The 25701-nt window shown below is 44.1% G+C and overlaps 1 protein-coding gene across 5 annotated transcripts in view; it reads right to left on the reverse strand.

Annotated features, from left to right (window-relative positions):
* RALY (RALY heterogeneous nuclear ribonucleoprotein) overlaps positions 1–25701 on the reverse strand; it is an 80688-nt gene that overhangs the window by 6348 nt on the left and 48639 nt on the right. For 4 of the 5 annotated variants that reach the window (XM_032350931.1, XM_032350934.1, XM_032350933.1 and 1 more), the window contains 2 exons: positions 1004–1268; positions 73–145 (listed from right to left, as the gene is read on the reverse strand). In XM_032350931.1, coding sequence (XP_032206822.1) covers positions 73–145; positions 1004–1268 — 338 coding nt within the window. Of the gene's footprint in view, positions 1–72; positions 146–1003; positions 1269–7054; positions 7145–25701 lie in introns of all 5 variants that reach the window. The other variant, XM_032350935.1, reaches the window with a different exon arrangement.

A 25701-nucleotide genomic window follows, 5' to 3' on the forward strand; every position in this document is an offset into this window, starting at 1 on the left:
AGTGTTTTCTCCCTCTGTGCAAAGAGGGACCAATCCCACCCAGATGGAGACAGACAAGACAGAGCGCCCCACCTGTATATGGCAGATGCTGCTCTCTTTAGCCCCTTAGGTCTGTTGGGCTTGGGCTCTCCAGCCATGTTGATATCTGTGTGGAGGGAGGAGGCACAGTCAGATGCTGGCAGCACATGAGCAGCGATTTCTATGTGCTTATGTGAGGTACACGTGGACTGTCCTAACTAAACGACCAACAGGTCTTCACACATTATTCACACCCACACATCACAGAGACAGGCCTATTTACAAATCAATATACATTCAGACACCCGCATGCATGCTCACAAGCATATCACTCACACGCATGCCATGGACATCATATGCACTCTCAGGTACACTCGTGCACATAAGGACTTCAAATATGTATCTTCATGTATATCTTCACACGTTCATGTATCCAGGTAATCAAGTCACACACAAAAATAACAACTATACTCCCAAGTGTGCGGAGACATGACTCCAACATCTATATAGATATAGATATGTATATGTATGTATATATAGGTATGTATATCTATATCTGTATGGGTATCACATATACATATATATCACCAAGGCCAAAGGCACATACTTCACCTTGTGCTCCCAGCCCCTCCTCCCACCTCTCATAAAAAGTTCTAACCTATGCTATCTATAGCCCAACGTTATAGGTTATGCTAGTCCACTCCGTTCCTTTTTTCTTAGGAATCTGCAATTTAACTGGAACCACAAGAGATAACACAGAAGCAATTCTGAGAAGCTCCGAAATACTCCCCTCTGGGCAGATTTTATGACTACCTAATTTATAACTTACATGTAATTTACAACTATTTAAAAGTTATAACATTTCAGATAAAGGCAGTGGGTAGTAGCAAGGGAAACAGAAAAGAACGTAAGAGAGAAGCTAGAAAGTCATCGGTGGAACCCGCTCAGGAGAACACCAGGAGCAAGGCCAAGGAGAGACGCTTACCCAGGGTCTGCCCGGCCAGCACCCGCCCATTCTCTCCCAGCACAGCTGCCCGGGCATGACGCTCGTTGGCATACTGGACAAAGGCATAGCCTTTGTGCACAGAACAGCCGGCCACACGGCCATACTTGGAGAAAATGGTCTCCACATCTGACTTCTTCACCACAGCTGTGTTGAGGTTTCCGATGAAGACCCGAGAGTTGATAGACTTGGGGTCATTCTTGTTAGTTACGTTGCTTGTCTGGATCTTCAAGGACATGGTGGCCACCTGAAGAGAGAGAGGCACTGTGAAGCTGGGTCCCCCAGTTGGGCTCAAGGGCCACCCATAGCCCACATCCTGGCTAAACTGGAAGGCTTTGTGCCCTGCTACACATATACCCCTATAGCACCCAGCCTCCCCTTTTTGTAATTTACTAGACTGCTGACGTCACGGTCCCTCATTTGGTACTGGCAGAAGCAGAACCAGACCAATTCACAAGGGAGAAAATGCACATTCAGAGAGTACAATGTCAGTGAGCGACAGGGCCAGGATTTGAACCCTGGTCTCCTGAGTCTAATTCTTTTAAACCCATTCCTTCTTTAACGCTTATTGGGAAATGTTACCCCTTGCAGGATCTAAATTTGAAGACCTTCCATCATTTTTCTTCTGTTAATGTAGAACCATGGCAAAGAAGTCACAGGGAAATTGCAAGTAAAACCTGTTCCAGAACAGTACTACATTATGAAAATCGCTCAGTCTGATCCAGACACTGACCTAGCTTTGGCTGTCTTTATTGTCACCAGTCATTTTTTAAAAGGTGAGCTAAACAAGCCTCCCTGAGCACTCACTGCAGGCTAAGGGTGACACGCAATATTGAGTAATCAGAAAACCCTATAAACAGTATTACTATTACTATTGTTGTATTTTATCAGAAACAGACCACAGTAAGTTCTTAAACTTGCCAGGAATGAGCACTCAAACCCAGGTCAGTTGGTCCCTACAGCCCATTTTTTTTTTTCCAGCTCTATCCCTTTCCGTCCCAGAGCTAAAGCCAATTTAAATACTATAATATTTACCAGAGAACTGTTTTTAATAAATTAATTTTTTAAAGTTACCCATTTTTACACTGACTCATTCAAATTTTGTTGTTTGCTTACTTAGGTATCGTATCGCACCTACTCTTTGCTCTCTACACCCTGGCAATGTCTTTTCCCCAAAGGACCATACAAATCTCTCCTACCCATGACACAGACAGGTTACATCAGAGGACAAGCTCCAGAAGGGAAAAAGAGGCTTGATGACAGTAGGAAAAGCCTAACATTAAGTACTGGTATTTATACTTCCTGGACCAGCCTTCCGCTCACTGGCACAGGACAACTCCCTTTTGGAACACTCCTATTTAAATACTCCTGCTGCTGAGCTACTACAGAAGGTGCTAAAGACCCCAAGCAGTAGGGGTCTTTAGCACCAGCCCAAGCTAACCGTAAACACCTGCCTACTAACCTAATCTTTTTGGGTAGAGGGAGTTTCTTTTCAGAGAATCAGAGCATAATACAAGCTGGGAAAGCCATATTTATTGCTCCACTAGGATAAGAGACCCTTTTCTTCCATCCTTCCTGCCTGGAAGCTGGCATGTTCTGACCAGCAGATGGCAATGACTGCAAGGAAACCACAGGCTGGCCCTGAGAAGAACTGTGAAGAAACCTATTCCTATGGTGGGCTTGCAGTAGCTCCACGGATATACTAGGGTCACATGTGCACCATCCTAAGTAAAAGACAGGGGCTGAGAGGGCACTGCTATTGATGAAAGGGTTGGTGCCAGCTTTGGAAAGGGCCTGGAAGGGACAGACTCTTTTTTTGTTACTCAGTATACTTCTGCATCCAATCACCATTTATTAAGCAGGGAAGAACACAAAAGACCTCACCCATGTGCAGTAGAAAATGCTCCATGTATGTGGGTTCCCCTGGGGACCCCATTGCTAGTCCTAATAATCCCTCTCCTACTTGGATGACAAGGCATTACAATGTTAATTCCTTGTCCATCCATGGATATACACAGAAATTTGTGGGGCTCCTCCATGGCCATCAGGTAACTCTCCTGGCTGATTCAGCTCAGAGGCATGAGGGGAGGTATCACCTACTCTGGCTGGAAGGAACCAACCACTGGCCTGGGGTGTAGACCAAGATAGAAAGAGGGGGGATGATGGTTTAGACCTGTTGGTGACTACTACCTCAGCACTGACCTGGCAGGGACATGACAGGTGCTACGTTCCCCAAGACCTCTATCAGCAGCCTCTAATACCACCAAGCTGTAAGCATTTGTTAAACACCTGTGTTTAGTGATACAACAGGATCAGCACTCACTCCTTGGCTGGTGAGTAAAGTTCAGGTTTGGCCATACTCCGTTTTTTCTCTTGTCACCTGGGGTTTGGGACCATGTACAGAAAAGGACTTTGCAAATGGTTAAAGCTCTTTATAGGATCTAATAATTGACTAGCTGAACTTCTCTGTTCTAGTAACACTGCCACAGTAAGGTGGATTCTAAATGAGGGTCAAAATCAGACTGGAGCATTCTGAACAATGCCAAGAAAAGGCAGCCAGAAGCCATGTCACACAAAGGCTACAAGAGAGTATGCCTGTGGCCATTCTGAGTGAGGCATCTTCAGGACCATGAAGAAATGCTTTCCCAAAGCATGCTCTAGGAACCAACCCCTCCCTATCTAATCAGCCCTCTATCTGCTTTCAAAGGCAGTCTCCAAGGGCTGTGTGTGCTGCTATTATGCATACTTCCTAAGCCCAAAGGGACAGCTGTCTGTGGGGATATGAGAAACCTTCTGTGTTTAAACATGTTTATGAGATTCCTGCAAGTGAGGGATCAACTTGGGGGTAGGAAATGAAGAACATGCCCAGATCAGCTCTTCTGGAACTGCTAGGTTCAAGTACAGAATCCCAAAGAGTCAAGAATTCTAAATTCAGACATGGTCTTCCAGGTTGTTATGAACCTTAAAATCTGTCAGTTTCACTTACAACCTTCAACTATTTAGACATATAGTATTTAAGTCTCCATTTGTACTCTGTTCTGCCTTGCAACTGTTAGAGGCAAGCCTGATGAAGCCTGGGACACACACATTAAGTGCCCAATAAATATTAGGAAGAAAGCAGTAACAATAGTGTCCCAGGAGCATAGCGCTACCTAAAAGGGGGGTGGTGCACAGACCACTGGGGGCGGAGGTCCCAGGCATCTCATTAAAAGACTAGAGTCTGACCCAAACACCCCTTACCCCCAACAGACCAACCACCCCCAATTCAATCTTCCCCACGCCATTCTTTGTTGGTTTTCGCAGGCTTCCCCCTAGCTTAAGAGTAGGAATCCTAGAAAATATTGACGTCCTATTCAGCAGCAGCAGCTTGATTTGATAAGCTATTTCCCCGTGGGCCAAGCTCTGCCTCACAGATTAGCTGTGTAATTGAGAGCAAGGTGTCTACAGCCCCTAGAGGCCCCATGCTTAGCACTGAGCCAAGAAAAGGTGGGTAGAGAGACTGTTCTTGATGGTGGGGGAGAGAGGAAGAAAGAACCAGACTAATCTCCAGAGACTTCTGCAATGTCAGATTAGCAGGGACTTCAGTGAACAAGGAGTTTATAGGCCCTCGCTCTGAGGAATGGAGGGGAATGGACTTGGCCACAGTGCCCCAGCCCATGAGTAGCAGGGCCAAGAATCCCACTGTCCTTTAAGTCTAGGGTTCTTATATTCCCTTTCTTCTTTTGGGAGGGCGAGAGACAACCATCAGGACAGTGAGGGGCTGAGAGGGAGCAATCCAGATATGCACTTTTTTTGGGGGGGGGAAGATTTTACTTATTTATTTGACAGAGAGCGAGCGAGGTCACAAGAAGGCAGAGGGGCAGGCAGAGAGAGAGGGGGAAGCAGGCCTGATGAAGAGAGCCTGATGTGGGGGCTCGATCCCAGGACCCCGAGACCATGACCCAAGCCGAAGGCATCTAGATGCTTAGCCCACTGAGCCACCCAGGCGCCCCCAGATATGCTATTTTTAAGGAAAACCAGGGACTGGCTCCCAAGTATGTGTCTTTACCTTTACCTGCTGGAGAAACAATTGCTGCATAAAAGCTAGGCCCTTAAGCTAATTAAAACCCACCAGAGACGCACGCTTTGAAATGCAATTTACAGCTAGAAGGGATGGGCTCACTTCTCCAAGCTAATAAGAAACAGAGGAAATCTGGCAAAAACAAATCGTTTTTCTCAGCTGAAACATTTTAGATGGAAGCTATGTTTTAGAAACCAAGAGCCAGCCTGAACACACGGTAAAGTGACAAGGCTTTCTAAAGGTAGAAAAACCCTGAAAAGGTATGACCGCCCCTGAACTCTGGGTAAATGAGACCCCTCAGAGAACCATCAAGGTTAAGAAGAGCCAAATTACTCAGTGTCAGACTTTACATATCCAACCTTATCTAATACAACAGCCCTGTGAGGAGGTATTTTAAATACAGGAAGGAAGACTCAGAGAGGCCAAATAATGGGTTAATACAGCAAAGCCAGAAATGGAACCCAGGTCTGTTTGACTTTTGACCATAGCGCCTATTCATAGAGATGCCTTGGGTACTGATCGCCAAGGTGAGAGAATACGTCACCCTGATTAAATGACAGCCTCTCTCCTTGGTCCTCATCCCTTTCCCTTTCTACTACAACATCTCATGTCTGCACAGGATTTTATTTTATTTTTAAAGATTTTATTTGTTTATTTGACAGAGAGATCACAAGTAGGCAGAGGCAGTGGGAGAGAGAGGAGGAAGCAGGACCCCTGCTGAGCAGAGAGCCCAATGTGGGGCTCAATCCCAGGACCCTGAGATCATGACCTGAGCTGAAGGAAGAGGCTTAACCCACTGAGCCACCCCCCCTGAACAGGATTTTCATAAACAAAACCAGTTTATACTCTTGATCCAGACACTGTCAGTCTCATCTAATAGATGAAAAACTGAGGTATTAGCAAGGTAAGTGACTTACTTCAGAAGGCTATCCAACCTAGTAAAGGGAGTAGCTAAGGGACTTGAATCCAGACTTCTACACACCATTTCAGCAACTGTCCCAGGCCTCTGGCTCTGCCATGGCAATCCTTTCACCCTCCCAGTTCTGGCTATCAGGTTCAAGTCTAGTCTTCAGCATGACCTCTGAGGCACTTAGCCATCAGAACGCCCACTGCCCCAACTCTGTAGTTCCTCCCTGACACTGGATCTCTTCTTCTTAAAAACACCAATTTCAAAAGAAGAGCAGCTGCTCTTGGTTCTGATGCCCCCCATTGACTATATAAAGCCTCTGTCTAGGCCAGTCCTGCTCAAAAGCTCTGGCCTTATCCTCTAACGTGCAGATAAGGATCACACGAGCTTGTGGCCAGACCTCTGCCCTTAGTTAACTCTAGAGATATTGGGTGGTTTTGAAGGAAAATAAATACCAGTGATGGTGAGGCTATTTCTGGAGAAAGCCAAGCAATTAGACTGATCAGTGCCCAGGGCCTCCTTGGTCCAGAGGCTCCTGGTTAACAGGCGGCCAAGGATGACAGAACATCTATTAATCTCATTAAACTCACCAGGCCCCAGCTCATTAGCATTGCCCAAATGATCATTACTGGCCAGACAGGACTAATTTCCCAAGGAATGCTCTTTAGTTCCTGACAATTCCCACTTCCCTGAGAAACCCTAGCCCCCAATATGTGAATAGTGGCAGGGAGGAGTGTAGGGGTGAGGGGTCTAGGCTACAGGTTCAGCAGGCCTGGCCTGAGCTCTGATGTGTGACCTGCAGCAAGTCACACCATTTCTCTGAGCCTTATCATGCTTCTTCTGAAAACAGGAATAACCTTTGTCCTGATTACCTTTCAGATTGGATATAAAATCAAATAGGCTAATCAATGTGAAAGTGCTCAGTTACATCTGTAACATACTCTAAAAGGATAAAGGAATGTAGTTATTATTGCCCAATTCCTATCCCCTTCACTCAGTAAACAAACATTTCCTAAATATTCCCCTCTGTGCTGGCACTGAGGAGATGCTGGGGAAGAGTACTCACAGGCCTTGTCTTCTGCTTCCTTTTCAACAAAGCCCACTTTTCAGGAACCTGTTTCTTAACTGTTTCCTAACAACAAAGGGGGAAATGCACCTAAAACAGTAGAAAATAGGAGATGTAAACTTGGGACATGTCCCTTAAACTAAGTCTCATTCTTCAATTGCAAAATGGGAATTATACCAATGCCCACGATTAGGATTAGAGATAACAGCTATAAAGTGCCTGATACGATGGCTGGGACCAGTAGGTATTTACGTAAGAAACTCAAATGCCCTGGGCCCAATGAAAACTCTAGATCATTCGCATTCCAGCCCTATGTTCTTTATCCTAATCATCTTCCAGTGCTCCATACTCTGCCTGAGAATAGGGGAGTCGGGGGTAGAGGGCCTACACACACTCTCTCCCTTGTCCTAGTGTCTGGAACCAAATCTAGAAATTTCATAAAGGTGCCCCCCCCAACCCATGCCAGATTTGACAGGCACTACTCTAAGGAGCTGGGCGGGGTGTCAGGCCTTCTCAGCCAGTGACTCATTCATCAGCTGTACCATGAGATTTCTATTCCTATACTGTATTATTGGTATCAGCATCTGATAGGCACTGAGGGGAGACCCCAAAGCAGAGGCAGGACTGGGGCCTCAGTCACCTTTCCCCACAGAGTACCTGAGTATATATCCTATCTTCCCTCTATCTTGCACCTTAACTCTACCAGACTGTAGCCTCAGGCTGAGGCTTAGTTAACACTGGTGACAAGCAGCCCTTCTAGCTATGGAGAAACAGGCAGCAAGGACTGGGTAAGTACAACCCTGGGCCTTCAAGGGACCCAAAAACAACTGTCAACCTCTTTTTGTCAAAGGAAGTCATCCAAACACTACCTACCCATTCAATCATAATTATAGCTATCCAAATACTCACTGGGCCAACTCATTCATCCAGCACCTGGTCGGGTACCTGATCTCAAGAACTCCCAGTACATCAAAGGGACATCCACCAGGACCACAAAGCACATGTGCCCTGGGCTCTGGAATCCACTGCCCCAGAAGCCACCAGTCCAGGATATCAGAGAATGGGAAGGAGCACTATAGAAGGCTTGACAAAAAGGGATGATGTTTAAGGTGAATTCCAACTGGGTGGTGATATGGGGAAAGGCTATGCCTGACAAGAGGAACTGTGTGTGGTAACAATGTATAAAACATGCCCCCCCTTTCTCCTTTCTGCTCCCTGCTCTACCCTCGCTCCTGCAAGTATATGCAGGGTAGAGCTGGAAATAAATGTTTGAAGTAAGAGAATTTCTTCAGTGCTGCCTCCTCTTCCTTGATAGCTGCATACTAATTCCTGTCTTGAGGAAGAACAAAAAAGGGAATACACAATTCAATATGCAGTAGCCTTACACTAAGCACTGTGTTGGAAGTTTTATATGACCAAAACCCAGTCATTCTTCAGATGAAGAAACTGAAGCTCAGAGAGAGCTTAAATAATTTGTCCACAGTTAAGTGGCATGATTAGGAATGAAAAGACCCTAAAGCTTATCTGCTGCTAAAGACTGTGCTCTTCCTACTCCATTTAGATTGCTCCCACTGACCTGTCCTCTTCCCATAGGAAGACTGAACTGGCTTTACTGCCGCTGGGCTACATGACTCAGGCTCTGGAGCACTTGACCACAAAAGGCCCTTTCAGGGCTAACCATGTGACTGTGACAATCATTACCAACACTTGCTGAACACTTTTCTTCTGCTGTGGGGTAGGTGATGGTGTGTATTGTGCTCATTTCACGGATTAGGAACCTAAGGGTCAGAGCTTTGTCTTACACAAGCCAGGAAATGGCAGAGATGCAGATCAGTCTATTTGAGACCAGAGCTGGTGCTCTAACCTTGGCCCAAAATGGCTTCCATGCTAAGCACACCCTGTACGTGCCAGAAGGTCAGCTTTTAACATCTTCTGATCCTTTGGGCATAAATGCATGGGGTTCTTGCTGAGGGCATACTCTCACATCCAAGAGCCAGTAAGCACTTGCTGTGAGCTTGGAGAATGGTCCCCCGCCCCCTTCCTACTGCTTAAGGGGCCGGCTCCTCACAGTGATAATGTGGCAAGATTAGTCACTGCTTGCTGTTGGTTGATTATAGCTATTCTTTTCTGTAAATGAAGTTTAAAAGTCATCAAAGGGTCTGTCAGCTGTGACTTATGAGCCTCTTTCCCGCAGGGAAGTCAGGCAGTGACAAATGCCCCTCTCGTTCTGCCATCCATTATGAGTTGGAAGGTGCCATGTTCCAATTACTGGAGATCCCAGTGGAGCTCATGGAAAACCCTGTTCCAAGCTGCGGCCATTATTCAGGCCTGGCAGCGCTGCCAGCAGGGTTACCCTCGGCCCAGGCCCCACTAGTAAGAATGGAGAAGAGCATGTTTCTGATTTTGTGAGCCAACCCTTACTATCCCTCACTTGTGTTATCCCCGGTGGGTTTATCCTAGACATATTTCACAAACAAGTAAAAACATGGGTACCATGTGGGTGGTCTCAAAGTACCCAGGATCAAGAATACCCGGACAAACAGACACGAGGAAATAAGGTCATGCTGCCAGGTGGAGAAGGTGGGGAATACAAGGATGCTCAGGAGGGACAGAAGAGAAGGTATGTAGGGTGTTCAAAGAAAGGAGTGACTGAAGGGGCCCTTTCAGATCATGTAATGTGATCAACTACCTCAGTTCTCAATACTCGTTATATGCCAAGCTCCATCCAGCAATGCTGAGGGACCAAAGATGAATGAAACATAATCCCTGCTACTGAAGGTGGATGAGATAATTCAGGTCTAAAGAAGTGACTTGCCCAAGGTCATAAAAGTAAGTTAGGGTCAGGGATGGAATGAGAAAGTAGTCTCCAGACCTCTTGTGAAATAGAGAAAGTGGTGACAGCGAGTCTGGCGTGGAGACGGAGAACCTTCTTATGTGCCAGGCTCTTCATGAAGAACATGACACAATAGTTCAGAGTGTCAGCTCCTGGGGCACATGGCCGGCTTGGTCAGAGGAGCATGTGACTCCCGATCCTGGGGTTGTTTCAGCCCCCTGTGGGGTGTAGAGATTACTTAAATAAATTAAAAAAAAAAAAAAAAAAAACTTAAAAAAAGAAAGAATGCCAGCTCCTATCCCAGTCCCACCTACACACTTCCTAAAGGTTTGACTTCTGGCAAGCCCCTGAGTCTCAGAAAAATGGGGATTTAGAGTAGTGGTGAGGATTAAACAGGATAATGCACGTTACAATGGCAGGCACATATTAAGTATCCCAAAATGTTCTTTATCATCAGGTAATTCCTGAAACAACTCTTTGAGGTAGACATTATTCATCTCATTTTATGGATAAGAAGACTGAAGCTCTTTTTCACTTTGTCACACTAAATAAGCCAGTGCTTCTCTGAACTACATGTGGTGAAGAACCACTTTGTTTGTTTTGCTTTTTATACTTCCAATCCATTACAGACAAACACATTTGTAAAATACAATAAAAATGTCAAATTATTGGTTTCTGGGCACTTTCAATTTCTAGACTTACCACGACCCCCAACAGTTGCGGACTCGCATCCATTCAGTGGGCTATACTCTAGAAGCACAGCTCTAAGCAACTCTTATTACCCACCCCCATCAACCTCTATGAAAATCAAAGAAAGAATGGGTTATTTTATTTCATTTCTTTCCAATCCTTTTAGCCCAATTCTTTTAGACTTTGGTGTTAGACCGATTTACAAAACGATCCTAATCTTTTTCCTTTTTGCTTCTCTCAAGAAAGAGAGAACAGGGTAAGCAGGCCAAGGATAGTAAGTTCAAGGACGTGCCACCGAACACTTCAGGAGGTGATTTATCTTGGTCATCTACTCTAGGTCATGCTATATCCTGCCAGGGAAGATGATCTAGGCTGTCTGAGAATGCCATAACCTTCCTGAGGCCTGGGGATCTGAGAGGAGAGTGTATTCCTGAAGAGGCTGGTACTTCTGGAGCTTCTCTCCCTGATACTAGATGACATTAGGAAACTAGCCAGGAAGGGGAGGCATGTTGTACCTTTCACAGCCTTATTATCATGGCAGCTACAGAGCAGTCTTCCCTACCCTAGAAGTTTCTTAAAAATAAGATGGAAAGATTCATTCTCCCAATGCTGCCATATACCCAAGAGTATGACTGGCTGAAGAAGGTAAGCAGCCAAGACACCACAGTATACCTTGAAATTTTCCAGGAGTATGGCCAAACTCTCATCACCATACAAACCTTTCTGTTCTGAGCCTATGTCACGCTATCTTTCAGCATAAACCAAAATAGAGTAGCTCATAGGATATGGTGTAGAGAGGAGTATTAACCTGCTGCTGTGAGGAGGGGCTTGTCACCAAGTAGGAGCCAAAAATTGCATGTTTATTCCCACATAAGAAGCCATGTAATCTGGTCAAGAGAGCAGCCTCTGAGGCCAAAACACCTTCATTCTGTCATTGAATTAGCTATGTGACATGACCTTTGGGTAGTGTCTTAAGTTCTTAATGCTTCAGTTATCTCACTGTAAAACGGGGGCAGCAAAAATATCTCTGGGGTTGCTGGAGAGTAAAATTTAATGTGCCAAGAACAGTGTCTGGCACATTACAAAGTATGCAAATATTAGCTACTGCTGCCACTGTTGCTATCGCTGGAACCTGCAAGAACTCCTCCTTGTGAGTATTAAAGGCAAGGTGGTGGAGTCTGCTGTGATAATGTCACCCAGAACAGAACTGTGATGAAGAACACTAGCCCTATAGATACAATAATCTCTTCAGGTGTGTCACCAAAACACTAGTATTTAGAAACGTGTCTTGAACTTAAAAGGAATTATATAAGCAGACACTCATTAAGTGCTGAATGAGGGGCACTTGGGTGGCACAGCTGGTTAAGCATCAGAGACTCATACTGGCTAAGATCATGATCTTGGGGTCTTGGGATCAAGTCCCAAGTCAGGCTCGGTGCTCAGTGTGGTCTGCTTGAGATTCTCTCTCCCCCCCATTCATGTGCACTCTCTCTCAAATAAATCTTTAAAAAAAAAAAAAAAAAAAAAAGGTGTTGTATGAATAAATGAGTAAAGCAGCATCCCTCCCACCCCCACCCCCTGCAAGAGAATACAACTTGAGAAGTGGGTCAGGAAGAGGCCCCTCCCTAAGTAAAGATTTCAAAAGGCCTCTCTGTACCTTAAGGACCCAGAAGGCAGGTTAAGCTTCTCTTCTGGGCAACAGGGCCCCAGGGCCTGACAGTATAAGAAACTTCTACTTGCTGCTCATTGTTTGTGTCTCTAATGTAGCCTCCACATCCTGTGGCTACTCTATTCTGAATGAGGCTGCAGAAGGCTGTGCCATGGTAGTGCATGTAAATTATCTCCATTTTCCAGCCTACCTCAGAAGTAGTAAGGGATATGAGGAACACAGAGAGGGAAGGCTAACACCTCTCAAGATAGGGCCTGTAATAAGTTAAAACAGCAATAGGGGATTACCAGCTTTGGATTTCTGCTTGCCTGTGGAGCTCTGGGTCCTGAATTCCACCTCCACTAGCTGTGTGAACTCGGGAAGACACTTCTCCTCTCTGAGGTTCCCCATATGCAAAATGGGATAAAAATCCCTGCTCTACACACTTGCAATGCAGGCTGTTGTGAGGGTCAACAGAGATAACATATGGAAGTGTACTCTTTTACATGAGATGTGCTTCATAACTATGGACCGGAGTACAGCATGGATGGACTGCTGCTGCAGGTCTTCCTAGACAGAGGGACCTGGGCAGGAAGCCAGGCAGCTGGAGGCAGGGTGTAAATGGTGCACAACCTGGCACTTCAGCCAAGCACTGTGCCCCTCAGGTCTAAGGAGAGTTGATTAAAATCCTTTCATGTGGAATCAGTATTTTGCTCATTACAACAATCTTTCCTCGAAATACTGAATTCTACCCCTCATGGCCCCAAAAAAGCTTGATCCTGAAGACAGCACATGAACTGACATATATATGTTTTTCCTATTTCCTACATTCAGACAGAAGGGAAGAAACCTGACCTCTCTACAAGATGCCAATCTAAATGCATCTTAGAGCTCACTCTAAGCATGACCCCACAGTTCCATATGTTTGGACCAAAGGGAACCACTGAGAGTGATATCACAGTCACAGCCACTCTGCCTTTGTCCCTCTGGTGACAAATTAACTCCATAAACATCTAAGCATCCGGCTTTTGAGTGATAAAGCAAGTGTATTCCTGCCACCTCCTGTTTAAAACTCTTCAGAGCCTTCCCACCACCAAGATTCAAGTTCAACTCCTTTAATGTGGCTTAGAAGCCCCTTCATGAGTTAAGGTTTTCAAATTCAAACACAATACTCTAAGGGGTTGTAGGTCACACACACACTTTACAAATGAGTAAACCCCACTTCAGAAAGGCCAAGTCAATTGCCCACAGTCATACAGTGAACAACTCGACATGAACTGGGTACTTCTGAAGGGCTGGGTATCAGAATTCAAAGTACAGAAAGTCTAAAACCACCTTTTCTTGGACAAGGCTATATGGGACAAGTATGGGGACAGGGCATCATTTAGCTCAGACAAACCCTTCCTTTCAGGGAGCTGCTTAGATGGTGTCCCCTGCTGCAGGCTGTCAATCTGACCACTTACACCCTCACAGCAGCACTATCATTAATAAACTTGGCATAATGATCACAGTGTCTGTTTGCATGTAATAGCATACCTAAGCTCAAGAGGCACTGATGCCACGTACATCAACTATAAGCCAACAAAGGAACCACAAGAACTTGGGGTGGGAGGGGAAGCCACCAAGACAGCAAGCATAGCATGCCAATACCTAACGAACTTCTAGTCAGTTCAACTCATGATGACAGAAGCAACTGTGATACCTATGGTCTTTTCCCCTGTCATCGCCTTAGAAAGAGTTAACTAACCCTTTCTGGTCCCTTTCTCCTCAAAAAAGAGATACTACACTAAACAAGTTTCTACACTCCAATAGTTGGATAAAAAAAAAAACAAAAAGTTTACCCAAAACCTTAATAGAGGTCTCAGCTGTGGAATAAAATCATGGGCAATGGAACAGAAAAACCAGGATTTAAATTCAGGTAGTGCATGTTATTATAACCTACTTATTAGCTCTGTAACCTTGGACAAGTCATGAAACTCCCTGAGCCAATGTTCTCTACTAGGCATATACTGCAGCCATATACTGAATCATCCATCCCCTCATTCACATAGTAAACCAAGGTATGCTAATTTGGCCTGCTCAAGATTTTTAGAATGTAGCCCTGCTTCCACTCTTATTACCACTCCCTGAATTCATCCTCCACACAGTCACTGGAGTAATATCACCATATCACTCCTTTGCTTAAAACTGAAATTAAAGTTTTGTTTTATTATTTTAAAATTCTTAACCAATAATTTGGATATTTGTACTATTTAGTGTGTTTATTTTTTGAAATTACCATAAGGAATCACCTAAACCCCTATTCCTCTCTAGGATGGAACTCCTATCAGCATCTTGGTATAGTTTCTTCCAGTGTTTTTCCTTTTGCATTGTATTTGGAATTCAGAGTTAAATCGTTTATCCAATTTTGTAGCCTAATTTTTCAATTAACATTATAACATATACAGGTTATAACATATTTGTCTTCATTGCTGCATAGTTTTCAATAAGCCCCATTTTTTAGGACTACTGTTTTTAGTAACTCATAGTTTTCTCCTGAGTGAACTTATTATAGTTTAGACTGGTTGTAGTCAGGTGATCATTTATGCTTCTCCCAATTTCTCATCATTATAAAAATAACATCATCAAAGGTAAAGTTTATTCTATATATTTGATTATTTCCTTAGGACAGATTCCCAGAAGTGGAATTACGTGTCAAAATGTATGAACACTTTTAAGGCTCTTGAGATACACTGCCTAATTGCTTTCCAAAAATGCTGTACCAATTTATACTGCTATCGCCAATGAATGCCACTTTCTCTTTTTCCTTAAGATTAGAGAAAGAGAGAGAGAGAGCGCGCAAGACACCATGAGTGGGATGAGGGTCAGAGGAAAAGGCAGACCTCCCACTGAGCAGAACCCAGGACCCTAAGATCAGGACCCGACCTGAAGGCAGATGCTTTACTGACTGAGCCACCCAGGCACTGTGTGAATACCACTTTCAGGGCAACCTTACCAGAACTGTGTTTTACAATGTAGGGGCAGAAAAAGGAAGAAAAAGGCAAATCCTCATTGTTGTTTTCATGTATATATGAAGATAACAATGTCCTGTGTTTATTAGTTTTTGAGTCTATAGGGTTTTAAATGCCAAAAAGAAGTTATATAGATTCCTAGGCAGAGGTATAATATGCTGAAAGTTATTTATCTGCTCATCTATCAGAAAACCATTTATTTTGCACATATTACTGCCAGACACTATACAAAGTATAGATGAACAAAGTACAGAGAATTCACAGTCCAGTGGTAGAGATCTCGGAAAAACCAGAACTTAAATTTCATCTTGGTAAGGGCTATGACAAGAAGACTTAGGAACTCAAAGGACAGGAGAGAAGTGAGAGAAGTCCGAAAGGACTCATCAGTTCTGATCCTGAGGCACCTGGGTGACTCAGTTGTTAAGCATCTGCCTTTGGCTCAGGTCACGATCCTAGGGTCCTGGGATCCAGCCTCACATCAGGATTCCTGCTCAGCGGGAAGCCTGCTTCTCTCTCTCCCACTCCCTGTTTGTGTTCCCTCTCTCAGGCTCTCTCTGTCAAACACATAAATAAAAAATCTTTTAAAAAAAGGAAGTTCTGGGGGCACCTGGGTGGCTCAGTGGGTTAAGCCTCTGCCTTCTGCTCAGGTCATGATCTCAGGATCGAGCCCCGCATCGGGCTCTCTGCTCAGCAGGGAGCCTGCTTCCCTTCCTCCCTCTCTGCCTACTTGTGAAATAAATAAAATCTTTAAAAAAAAAAAAAATTAAGTTCTGATCCTGTCCAGAGGGATGAGCTAAAGTCAGCCCATACAAAAATGAGAGAGAGAACATTTAGGAAAGAGGAACATGAGCAAAGCTGGTAGCTAAACTGAGTGTCCAAATTCAGGGACAATAATATGTACTGTGGTTTGGCTGGAATGCAAGGAAAGCACAGAGCCTGGCAGAGGCCAGGTCAGAAACAGCCTTGCAGGCCCCCGAAGAACCTAGCCTTCAGGAAGCCATCACCCACTCCTATGTCACATGCAGGACAGTGTTCAGTAAGGAGGCACTCCTAAGTCCCTACAGCTCTTGACAGTCTGAGCCACATAAGTCAACCCCCTGAACATTCATCCCATCAGTGTTGACTCCTTTTTGTCTCATGTATCTCTCTTCTCTCACCAAGCACCATAAAACTTTTGGGGTACTTTTCACATCACCTAGTATATTATTAGATACATGGCAGGAACTCCAATAATGCTCATGGATCGATTAAGTAGAGGTACTTCATGCAATAATACACACAATTCATAGTGCCCTTGCTGCCCTGGCACAGCCCCTGCCAACCTCAGCAGAAGCTCGGTCACTGCCTCTCTTGGCAGATGTCCTGCCTCAGAAAGCTACCTCCCCCTTCTTGCTCATTCTGCCAAACAAAAAAAATGAGCCCAGGTATAAGAAGCTATAAAGTCTGTGATAACTAAGGAGCACATAGGGTGGCTGGAGGGGAGGCCTGAGGGACATAAATCCTTCCCCATTGTACATTCCTCAAGCCAAGGACTCCCTCAGCTCTGCTGGCAGTTTTGGAACACCATCTTCCCCCCGCCCCCGCCCCTTCCCCCCCACCATAAAAAATAAAACAGGTTTTTCCAATTGAGCATGTTAAAAGTCTCCTTTGAGCAGCTGCTGACCTTTCTCTAAGGTATTACCTACTTTCTACATTAATAACAGCTGCTTTAATGAAGACAAGGATATTAATAGGATGATTATTTCAACAATTAATGTAATAGTCATTCTTACCCTGCTAGTTGTGGTATGAGCCATGGGCAGTGGGATCTGATGTGCCGGCTAACATCCACCTTACACAGTTGTATTCAAATGGTCTGTTTCTGTGTTATCTCCTCTCCTACACTGACTGTGAATTACTGATGGCAAGGACCACACTCTTTCATTTCTGCATGCCCTCTGCCTTTCAGGATAGGCCCTGGCCCAGAGTGGGAGCTCAGGGAGTACTTGCTGAAGTGAACTTCATGTACCACTGCCCCTGCCACCCCCATCGTCCATGCCTCTTTTAAAGAAGCAGGCAGTACAGAGAACATAGCCAACAGAGTCCAGAGAAAGAGAAAGGTAGCCTTTCTCTAAGGGCCTAATCCACCCCAACCTTTAGAAAAGTCTGTTATATAATGTAATAAATAATCATTATGATATATTGATTATGTAACAGATGCACTGCTAAGTATTTTACTTCTCATTTGTACAAGTCTTTGAGGTAAGAATTATAGGAAGGTCTCAAGAACTCTTTCTGAGGCCCTTCAGAAGAATGACTTTGTGGAGTTAGACAACCTGGGCTCACATCCTAGCTTTGCCATATGATCCTGGATAAATGACTTAACCCTCTGGGTCTTAATTTTCTCATTTATAAATGGAAATAATATTACAGTATCTTCCCCAAAAGGTTGTTGTGAGAATTCAATGAGATCATGCACCATCGAGTTCAGCATTCAGGAATTTCCTAAATTAAAGTACTATTGACCCCACTGTTTCAAATATCATACTCTTCTTGTTGAGTAAGGTTAAGAAAGAGATTGCTTCATCAGTAAAGCAGGACCAGAGCCAATTTCTGATGTGGTGACAAAGGCTAGGGCAACGAGGAGTTCTCTGAGCACAAATCCACTGATGTGATGCCCCTGATGAAAACTCTTCAGAAAAGCCTTTGTTTCCTACCCCCCAAGCAGATCCAGTCATTTCTTCCTCTGGAACCCAATATCCTCTACAGATCTCTGCTGCAGCAACATTTGCTGCACTTTTGTATTCACACACCTGTCTCTCTCCAGGAGACTCTGAATTCCCTGAAGACAGAGACTCTTCCATTAATCTTTGCAATCTGAGCCTCTGGCACTGCCCTAGCAGCCAGTAGATGCTCAGTGAATTTCTGCTAATAAAGTGGTAAAAGAATCCTAGGTGAATGCTGTTTCAGTAAATGGTTTCTCAGTGCTCCCGACAGGGCAAAAGTAAACTGTACAGGGCGCCTGAGTGGTTCAGCTGATGAAGCAGCTGTCTTTGGCTCAGACCATAATCCCAGGGTCCTGGGATTGAGTCTCACATCTCACCTCTGGCTCTCTCTGGCTCTCATGAATAAGTAAGTAAAATCTTAAAAACTAAAAAATAAAAGTAAACTGTACAGCTGGTGTTCACGAGATGAGCCCAAGTTCCTCACCCACCAGGATGGCAGAAAAACAGGTAAGACAGGGATGGGAGCAAAAACAGAGCAAGAAACTGGGGACCACTGTGTTCAGCAGACTACAGGTAGCAGAGGCTCTAAAGAGAGGGTGACGGGCACCTGGCTGGCTCAGTCAGTAGAGCATCCAACTCTTAATCTCAGGGTCATGAGTCTGAACCCCACCAATAGGTGCAGAGATTAATTTTAAAAAGGGGTGGGGGTGGGGAGGTTGAAGCTGCAGCCCAGAGCCTGCTGAATCTGGGCTTTCCGTGGGGAAATATGTAGAAGTTCCTCATCAAGTGAAGAGTAGCAAAGGCTAGAAACCTCCATCCCTGTCACCAATCAACACAGCAAGGGACACCCAGCGCCCCCCCCACCCCGGCTCTGAATTATCTGGCTACACTGAGTAAGCCCAACTACTGAGTCCTACCATGCTGGCTTGCTGGAAAGAACACTGATCAAAGAGTTTGAAGACGGGAAGTTCATTCCTGAGAATATACTACTTTTTCATCTAATAAATACTTCTTGAGTATCTACTATGTCAGACTTGCACTAGGGACCTATAATACAACCATGAATATATCACTAATTCGCTGTCAAACATTAGACAAGTCATTATCCCTTCTGAGTCTTAGCATACTTATACACAGGCAGAAGATAACCTCCGTCACAGAATTGTTTTGAGTATTAGATGTGGTCTGAAAAGTCTACTGCACAACTTTGCAAATGCAAAGGCGATGTTTTTAACTAGATCTTAACTACAAAGCTTAGCAAAATGCAAGGACAGTGTCCACTAAATGTCAAGGACAACTCCCTCTGCCACGGTCTAGACAGAAACCCAGCAGCAGATTTCTACCGCTAAATTCTGTGGTGGAGATTGCGATGGAGGAACAGAAATTTGGCACATTCTCTCCAAACCCTTCTCGAAATCTTCCCCATAGTTACTGGTGTGAGTGGGCTCATCACTGAGAACTCAAATGTGAACCTCTAAAATGAGCCCTTGAATGCAATGGAAACTTCTTAAAGAATAGACTTTAAGGGGCACCTCAGTGGCTAAGTTGGTTAAGCGACCGTCTTCAGCTCAGGTCATTATTCCAGAGAGCCAGGATCAAGTCCTGCATCAGGCTCCCAGATCTAGGGGGAGTCTGCTTCTTCCTGACCTTCTCCCCTCACATGCTCTCTCTCTTCCTCAAATAAATAAATAAATACTTTAAAAAAAAAAAAAAAAAAGGAAAGAACAGACTTTAAAACGTTTTGGATTTGGGGCACCTGGGTGGCTCAGTGGATTAAAGCCTCTGCCTTCGGCTCGGGTCATTATCCCAGGGTCCTAGGATCAAGCCCCATGTCGGGCTCTCTGCTCAGTGGGGAGCCTGCTTCCTTCTCTCTCTGCCTGCCTCTCTGCCTACTTGTCATCTCCGTCTGTCAAATAAATAAAAATTAAAAATCTTTTTTAAATAAATAAATTAAATTAAATGTTTTGGATTAGACGAACCTTTCCAGACATTGAGCTAGTGTCCCAGCCCCTGGTCCTTCAACTGTTTGGAAACATTTGTTGGCTATTAAGGCTGTTGTTTCCTAATCTTTCTGTTTAGTGGGATAAACACATCAAAACCGAAAGCTTTCTGCTCTGACAAGACTCTGATTACTGGTCTGCAGAATCCTCCATAATTTTTATGATTTGTTGGCCAGAAGAGGAAGAATGGTGGACTACAAATAGTAGTGTGGCCCAAGAGGGAGTCAGGCATCCTGAACTTGATTCCACTGCGGAGTGGCTCTGGAAACTTGGTGATAGACCTCAATTACGTCAGCCAGAAAACAGAGGAGTTAGATCAGCTCAGTGATACATGAACTCTTCCATGGAAAAGCAGTGTTCCTCAAGATGTTAATGACAGTTCCTCACAAAAGGGGCTCTGAGGTCAAATACAAATAGGAAAGCTGATGTACTCCATCTCCCAACACACTGCTCTGCCGGGTCCTATGCACACTAGGGCTCTAAGAAGTCAGCAGGAAAGAAATGTGCTTTTGCCTTTTTTGGTCTGACTTCTCCCAGCTTATTAACATCTCCTCTAAGACAGACACACAAGGACAGACCTCTGGTATCTCTATCCACTCTAACCCACTATGGTTTGTATCAGAGGTACTTAGTCAGTATGCCCCAGCACCCCTGCTTCCCACTAATTCAGTTCCTTTCTTAACCCAGTAAGGCACTTAAATAAAACCTTGGTTAATAGAAATGTATGACATATAGCTCATTTTGCTATAAAGAGAGTACTAATTTTCAAAAACTCAGAATACAAGAACTTAAAACACTGAGACGGAAAACCTGCAGTTACTGAGCTTCTAATACTTGTTCTATACACTCTTGGCATTTTTTCATTCATTACACCATTTAATCCTTAGATAACCGTAAGACATAAATACTGTTATCCTATTGCAGAGAAGGAAATGGAAGACTGGAGAGGCTAAGTAACCTGCCTGGTTATGCAGCTAGCAAATGGTGAGCACCAGATTTCAAACCCAGCACTACTGGTCTCTCAAGTCTTCATTCTGTTTAGTGACTATCAGTCACAAACCTTCCCTGGTCTCAACTATCAAGTGGGAATGGTAATCCTTGCACTGCTTCCCTCACAGAGCTTCTCCAAGACTCAAAGGCAGTAACATGCATGAAAGAGCTCTGTAATGTATAAAGACATGAATCTGAGGGGCACTTGAAACACTGTGAATAAATGTTGGTATTTCCCTCTGTGATTTATAAGGTACCTGAGGTTATTCTATGCTTTCCATCATGGAAGTCAACTGTCCTAATCCCAGTCGCTCACCACCCCACAGTGCTCCTTAGAATTTTCCAGTTAAGATTTTGGATAATGAAATAATAATGATAATAAAATTTAAAAATAAAAAATAAATCAAGACTTCAGATAAATAAGAAACATGTTATTTCTCAGTAATGACTACGATTTAGTGTTTGTCAAAGTCACATCAAGCAGCACATCTGCTTAAGGAGTCAGCAGTAAAGGCAGCAGCGTAGGTAGGAGCCTGGTAGGAGGCCTATGGACAGAGGAGATGCCAGAATAGCTGTGGGACAAGACTCCTTTACCTCATTTTAGAACATTGTGGGGGAAAAATAGGTCCAAAGGGTCACTTGGAACAGCAGGTCCTAGAAGCCTTTGTATGAAATATATCCAGGAGACCAAGTATGTGTGTGTATGGGAGAGGGAGGTGGTGGGGTGAAGGAAGATGGGAGCTTCACTTTGCGCTGGCCTGCTTCACTTTGTTCTGGGATAGAAAACTACCTTGGGCAGGGGCCTAGGGACACATGCAGCTGTATACGGATGTATGGCTCTCAACGCATCCTCTAGCCCTGCCTGGGATCACACCCTCATGATCCACATTGCTATGACCATCTGCTCCCTCCAGCTTCTGGTGGACTAAGGCCAAAACCAATAACAAAGCATTCTTGGCACTGGGCCCTGGCTGGGGACAGAGAAATAAATAATAGACGTCCCTGCTCTTAAGGAAAGCACTGGACCAAGATGTTTTGAGCCTAACCAGAGGCTCCCCTATATAGTAAAGTCTCTGGCTCATGGGGTATATTCAAGAATTACATGAAATTAATGGGGCACCTGGGTGGCTCAGTTGTTAAGCATCTGCCTTCAATTCAGGTCATGATCCCGGGGTCCTGGGATCAAGCCCCACATCGCGCTCCCTGCTAGGCGGGAAGCCTGCTTCCCCCTCTCCCACTTTCCCTGCTTGTGTTCCCACTCTTGCTGTCTCTGTCAAACAAGTAAATAAAAACCTTTAAAAAAAGAAAAGAAAAGAACTGTATGAAATCAATCAAAGGAGCTTACCTTTTATAATTTAAGAGTATCTGTTTGGTGTCAGGAACCCTGGATTCCAGTCCTTGTGAGTAATTCAGTAAACTCTTAACTTCTGTGGCCTTCAGTTTACCCATCCATACAGCAGGCTCTATACCCCCTAAGATGGTATGTGTAGCTAATTAGATAATAGTTGGGACACAGTCTGTAAATGACATGACACGGAACAGCAGAAACTGACACTGGGAAATAAGGTCTTAAAAATTCAGAGCCCAATCTGGGAAAGACTTGAAATAAGCTCCCTTTCTTTCTCCCCAACCAACTTAGCCTGCCTTTCTCAGAGATGTTCTTTGCATTTCTTGTGATGGAAAAGGGAAATGTGCTGCACAATAGGGGATGGAAAGGTTGCCTTCTTTCTACTTTCCAAAGTTTATTCAGATTTACTGTAATAATTATTAATATTCATAATTCATAATTCATAATCCTAGATTTTGTTAAAAGCTGTGAAACCATGAACAGCCCTTAATATCTGTTTTAGTTTCCTCATCTGTAAATCAGGGGGAAGTTTCCAAAGTGATGATTATAGTTAAGATTAATTAGTTAAAGGTAGAAAGGTATTTTGTAACCCACAAACTGCCACACAAATGCCAGTTATTACAAGGCTGTCTTCCCATCAGCTCATGAGCCACACAGAACAGTGGTTATCACCGCTCGAGAGGTGAGATAATCAAAGCCCAGAGAAATACTGACAGTAACACATTCAGCTCTACTTCCAGCTTCCTGCAGCAGAGGAATAAATTCTTTTCATTTATTATAATAATGTTGTATTATTATAATAAATTCCTTTGATTTATTAAAGGAGTTGTTTATTAGTCTGTCTGCCTCATTAAACTGACATATCTCTGAGACAGGGGACTACAACCATCTTACGTACTTTCGCATTTCAATGGTCAGCATGGCACACGTAAAAGATGTTAAATGTTGCCTTAAAGATAACCAACACTGGTAGCAGAAACACGTCCAGAACACAGGATGCCTAATCTAGGGATCTTATAACCAAAGAGAAAGTGGCCTAAACCTCACAGATTTGACTCAACAACTCCTCTCGTCTTCAATTCTCCCATTCTAGCAAGACTCAACTTTCCATTCCTGGACAGTCTTTGGGCCTTTGTATGTGCTGGTCTCCCAGCTTTAAAATACTCTTCATCTGCTTCTTTGCTGAGCTAATTCCCAGTCACCCCTCAGATTTGGAGGCCTTTCTAATCTAATACTGGGTCAGGTTTTCCTCCTGTGATTCTTTTGTTTATCACAGAATCCTGGCACACAGATGTGTCAAAAATATCTCCTCAAAGTAAATACCGGAATGAATCTAATACTGGCTCTAGAAATTCAAAGGTGATGCAGGGAAAGCTTCCTGGCCTGGAAGTCAGGAAACCTAACTGACTCTTAATTCTAGCTCTACCACTACTGTGTTCAGTGATCTTGAGCAAGCCCCAGTCCTTCTTTGGATGATCCATAAGTAAGCTATTATTATCTATTAATCATCTTGAAAGGTCCTTTCAACACCGACAGCATACCAGCCTTAGACTCATGCTAAATCCTAGGTGTGAGGAAATTTGGAGGCCAACTGTGTGCTCCATAATACGGGAAGCCCAACATCCCCACTCCACAAGCAGACTTCACTGTCAGCAGCCTCCAGCCCGTTGGTTTACTTAATTCCTCCTGATGAAGTGCCAAGAATAAATCGTAGGTAAGCAGCAGAGCATTTTAATGAGTCCAAAGTCTAATGAATCTTTTCCTTCCTGTGTCAATTAGAATTTCAAAGCTAGGATCCCCAAGGACCAATTTATTGGGAACAGAGAGAAGCCTTTTTGTTCATCAGCTGCCACCTGAGCTACCTGCCCTGGTCCTCTCTCTGCTCTGTAACAATCCTGCTCACTCAGCTATACCGCCTGGGGAGTCAGAGACTAGCCTAAGAGGCTCCTTCTTGCCCAACATTTCTGGGGCCGGAATCTGAGGAAGGAAAGGAGGGATCCAGGGCATTTCTGGGGGGCACGTGGGGATGGGGAGGTGGTCAGAGAATCAGAGCCACTCTAGACTTTAATGCCACCGCCTAAAGACACTGGTCTTCACAGAGCTAATTGCAACAGATCAACTGGCCATTTGCTCAGTATCGGGTATTGTGTGATGTGACACCTATCTACCTAAGTATTCTGAGTCCTCACACCACCAAAACTGTTATCAATTGCACTATTTTACAGACAGGAAAACTGAGACTCTGAAGGTAAAGTAAGAATTAGAGTAAAAAACACAATTAGCAATTGGCAGACAGGGATCTGAACTCATATCTATGTGACTCCAGAGACTGGGCTCTTTCTATCAAACCACAGCAACCTTTTCCAGGGGGAAAAGTCAGGGGCTGATGTCATGAATGGCAGAAATGAGTCTGTGGGCACCCACAGCCATGCTAGGATACTTGCCACCAATACACTGTCTTTTGCCTAGGCACAAGCAACGGTGGCTAGACATTGCCAGTCCTCTCAATGAAACTGGCAATCCCCTTATCCTCAGAACATAATCCAAGCAGAGTCACCACCACCAAGGCTCCTACTCTAGAAATCTTTTGATTTATTTGATTTGAGAGGAGCTGCCAATCCTTGATCTAATGGCTCCCAGGCACCCAGTTCTCTGCCTCCCCATCTGGTCCTCTTCAAGTCATATAGGGCCAGCCCAGTTACTACTGCTCCATCATCAACATATTTTCCAAGGTGAGCAGGTAAGCACGTCAGGTTTCCAAATGGTTACACGGAGGAAATCTTAGAACTCTTGTGAAAGAAACATTTAAGAGTGAGGTCAAGAGTCTTTTTTTTTTTTTTTTTTAAAGATTTTATTTATTTATTTGACAGAGAGAGATCACAAGCAGGCAGAGAGGCAGGCAGAGAGAGAGGAAGGGAAGCAGGCCCCCTGTTGAGCAGAGAGCCCGATGTGGGACTCGATCCCAGGACCCTGAGATCATGACCTGAGCTGAAGGTAGTGGCTTAACCCACTGAGCCAAGAGTCTTATCAAACAGCAACACCAGAACACAGGCATACACTGAATCTTAACCTGACCATCTATCAATACACACAAAAGAATACAAATAGAAAAAAATGAGATTAGTGCTTTCTACATTTTTTTTCTTTTTACTTTGAGAGAATTATAGGTTCATGTACTATAATTATTTTTTAAAAGTACTTAGGACAGTGCCTGGCACACAGAAAACCCCTGAGTGTTAGCTATTAGGTAACAGAAAAAAGGGAGAGCATACAGGATGCACCACAGAGGAAGAGTAAGTTTCTCTTTATAGGATCCTTGAGGGGTACACATATAATACCGTAAATAATCTAATGACTCCATTAAGCAGGTATTAACATCCCCATTTTATAGATAAGAAAACTGCTCTCAAGAGTCAAGTAAC

Source organism: Mustela erminea, chromosome 7, assembly GCF_009829155.1.
Source record: "Mustela erminea isolate mMusErm1 chromosome 7, mMusErm1.Pri, whole genome shotgun sequence".
Taxonomy (NCBI): Eukaryota; Metazoa; Chordata; class Mammalia; order Carnivora; family Mustelidae; genus Mustela; species Mustela erminea.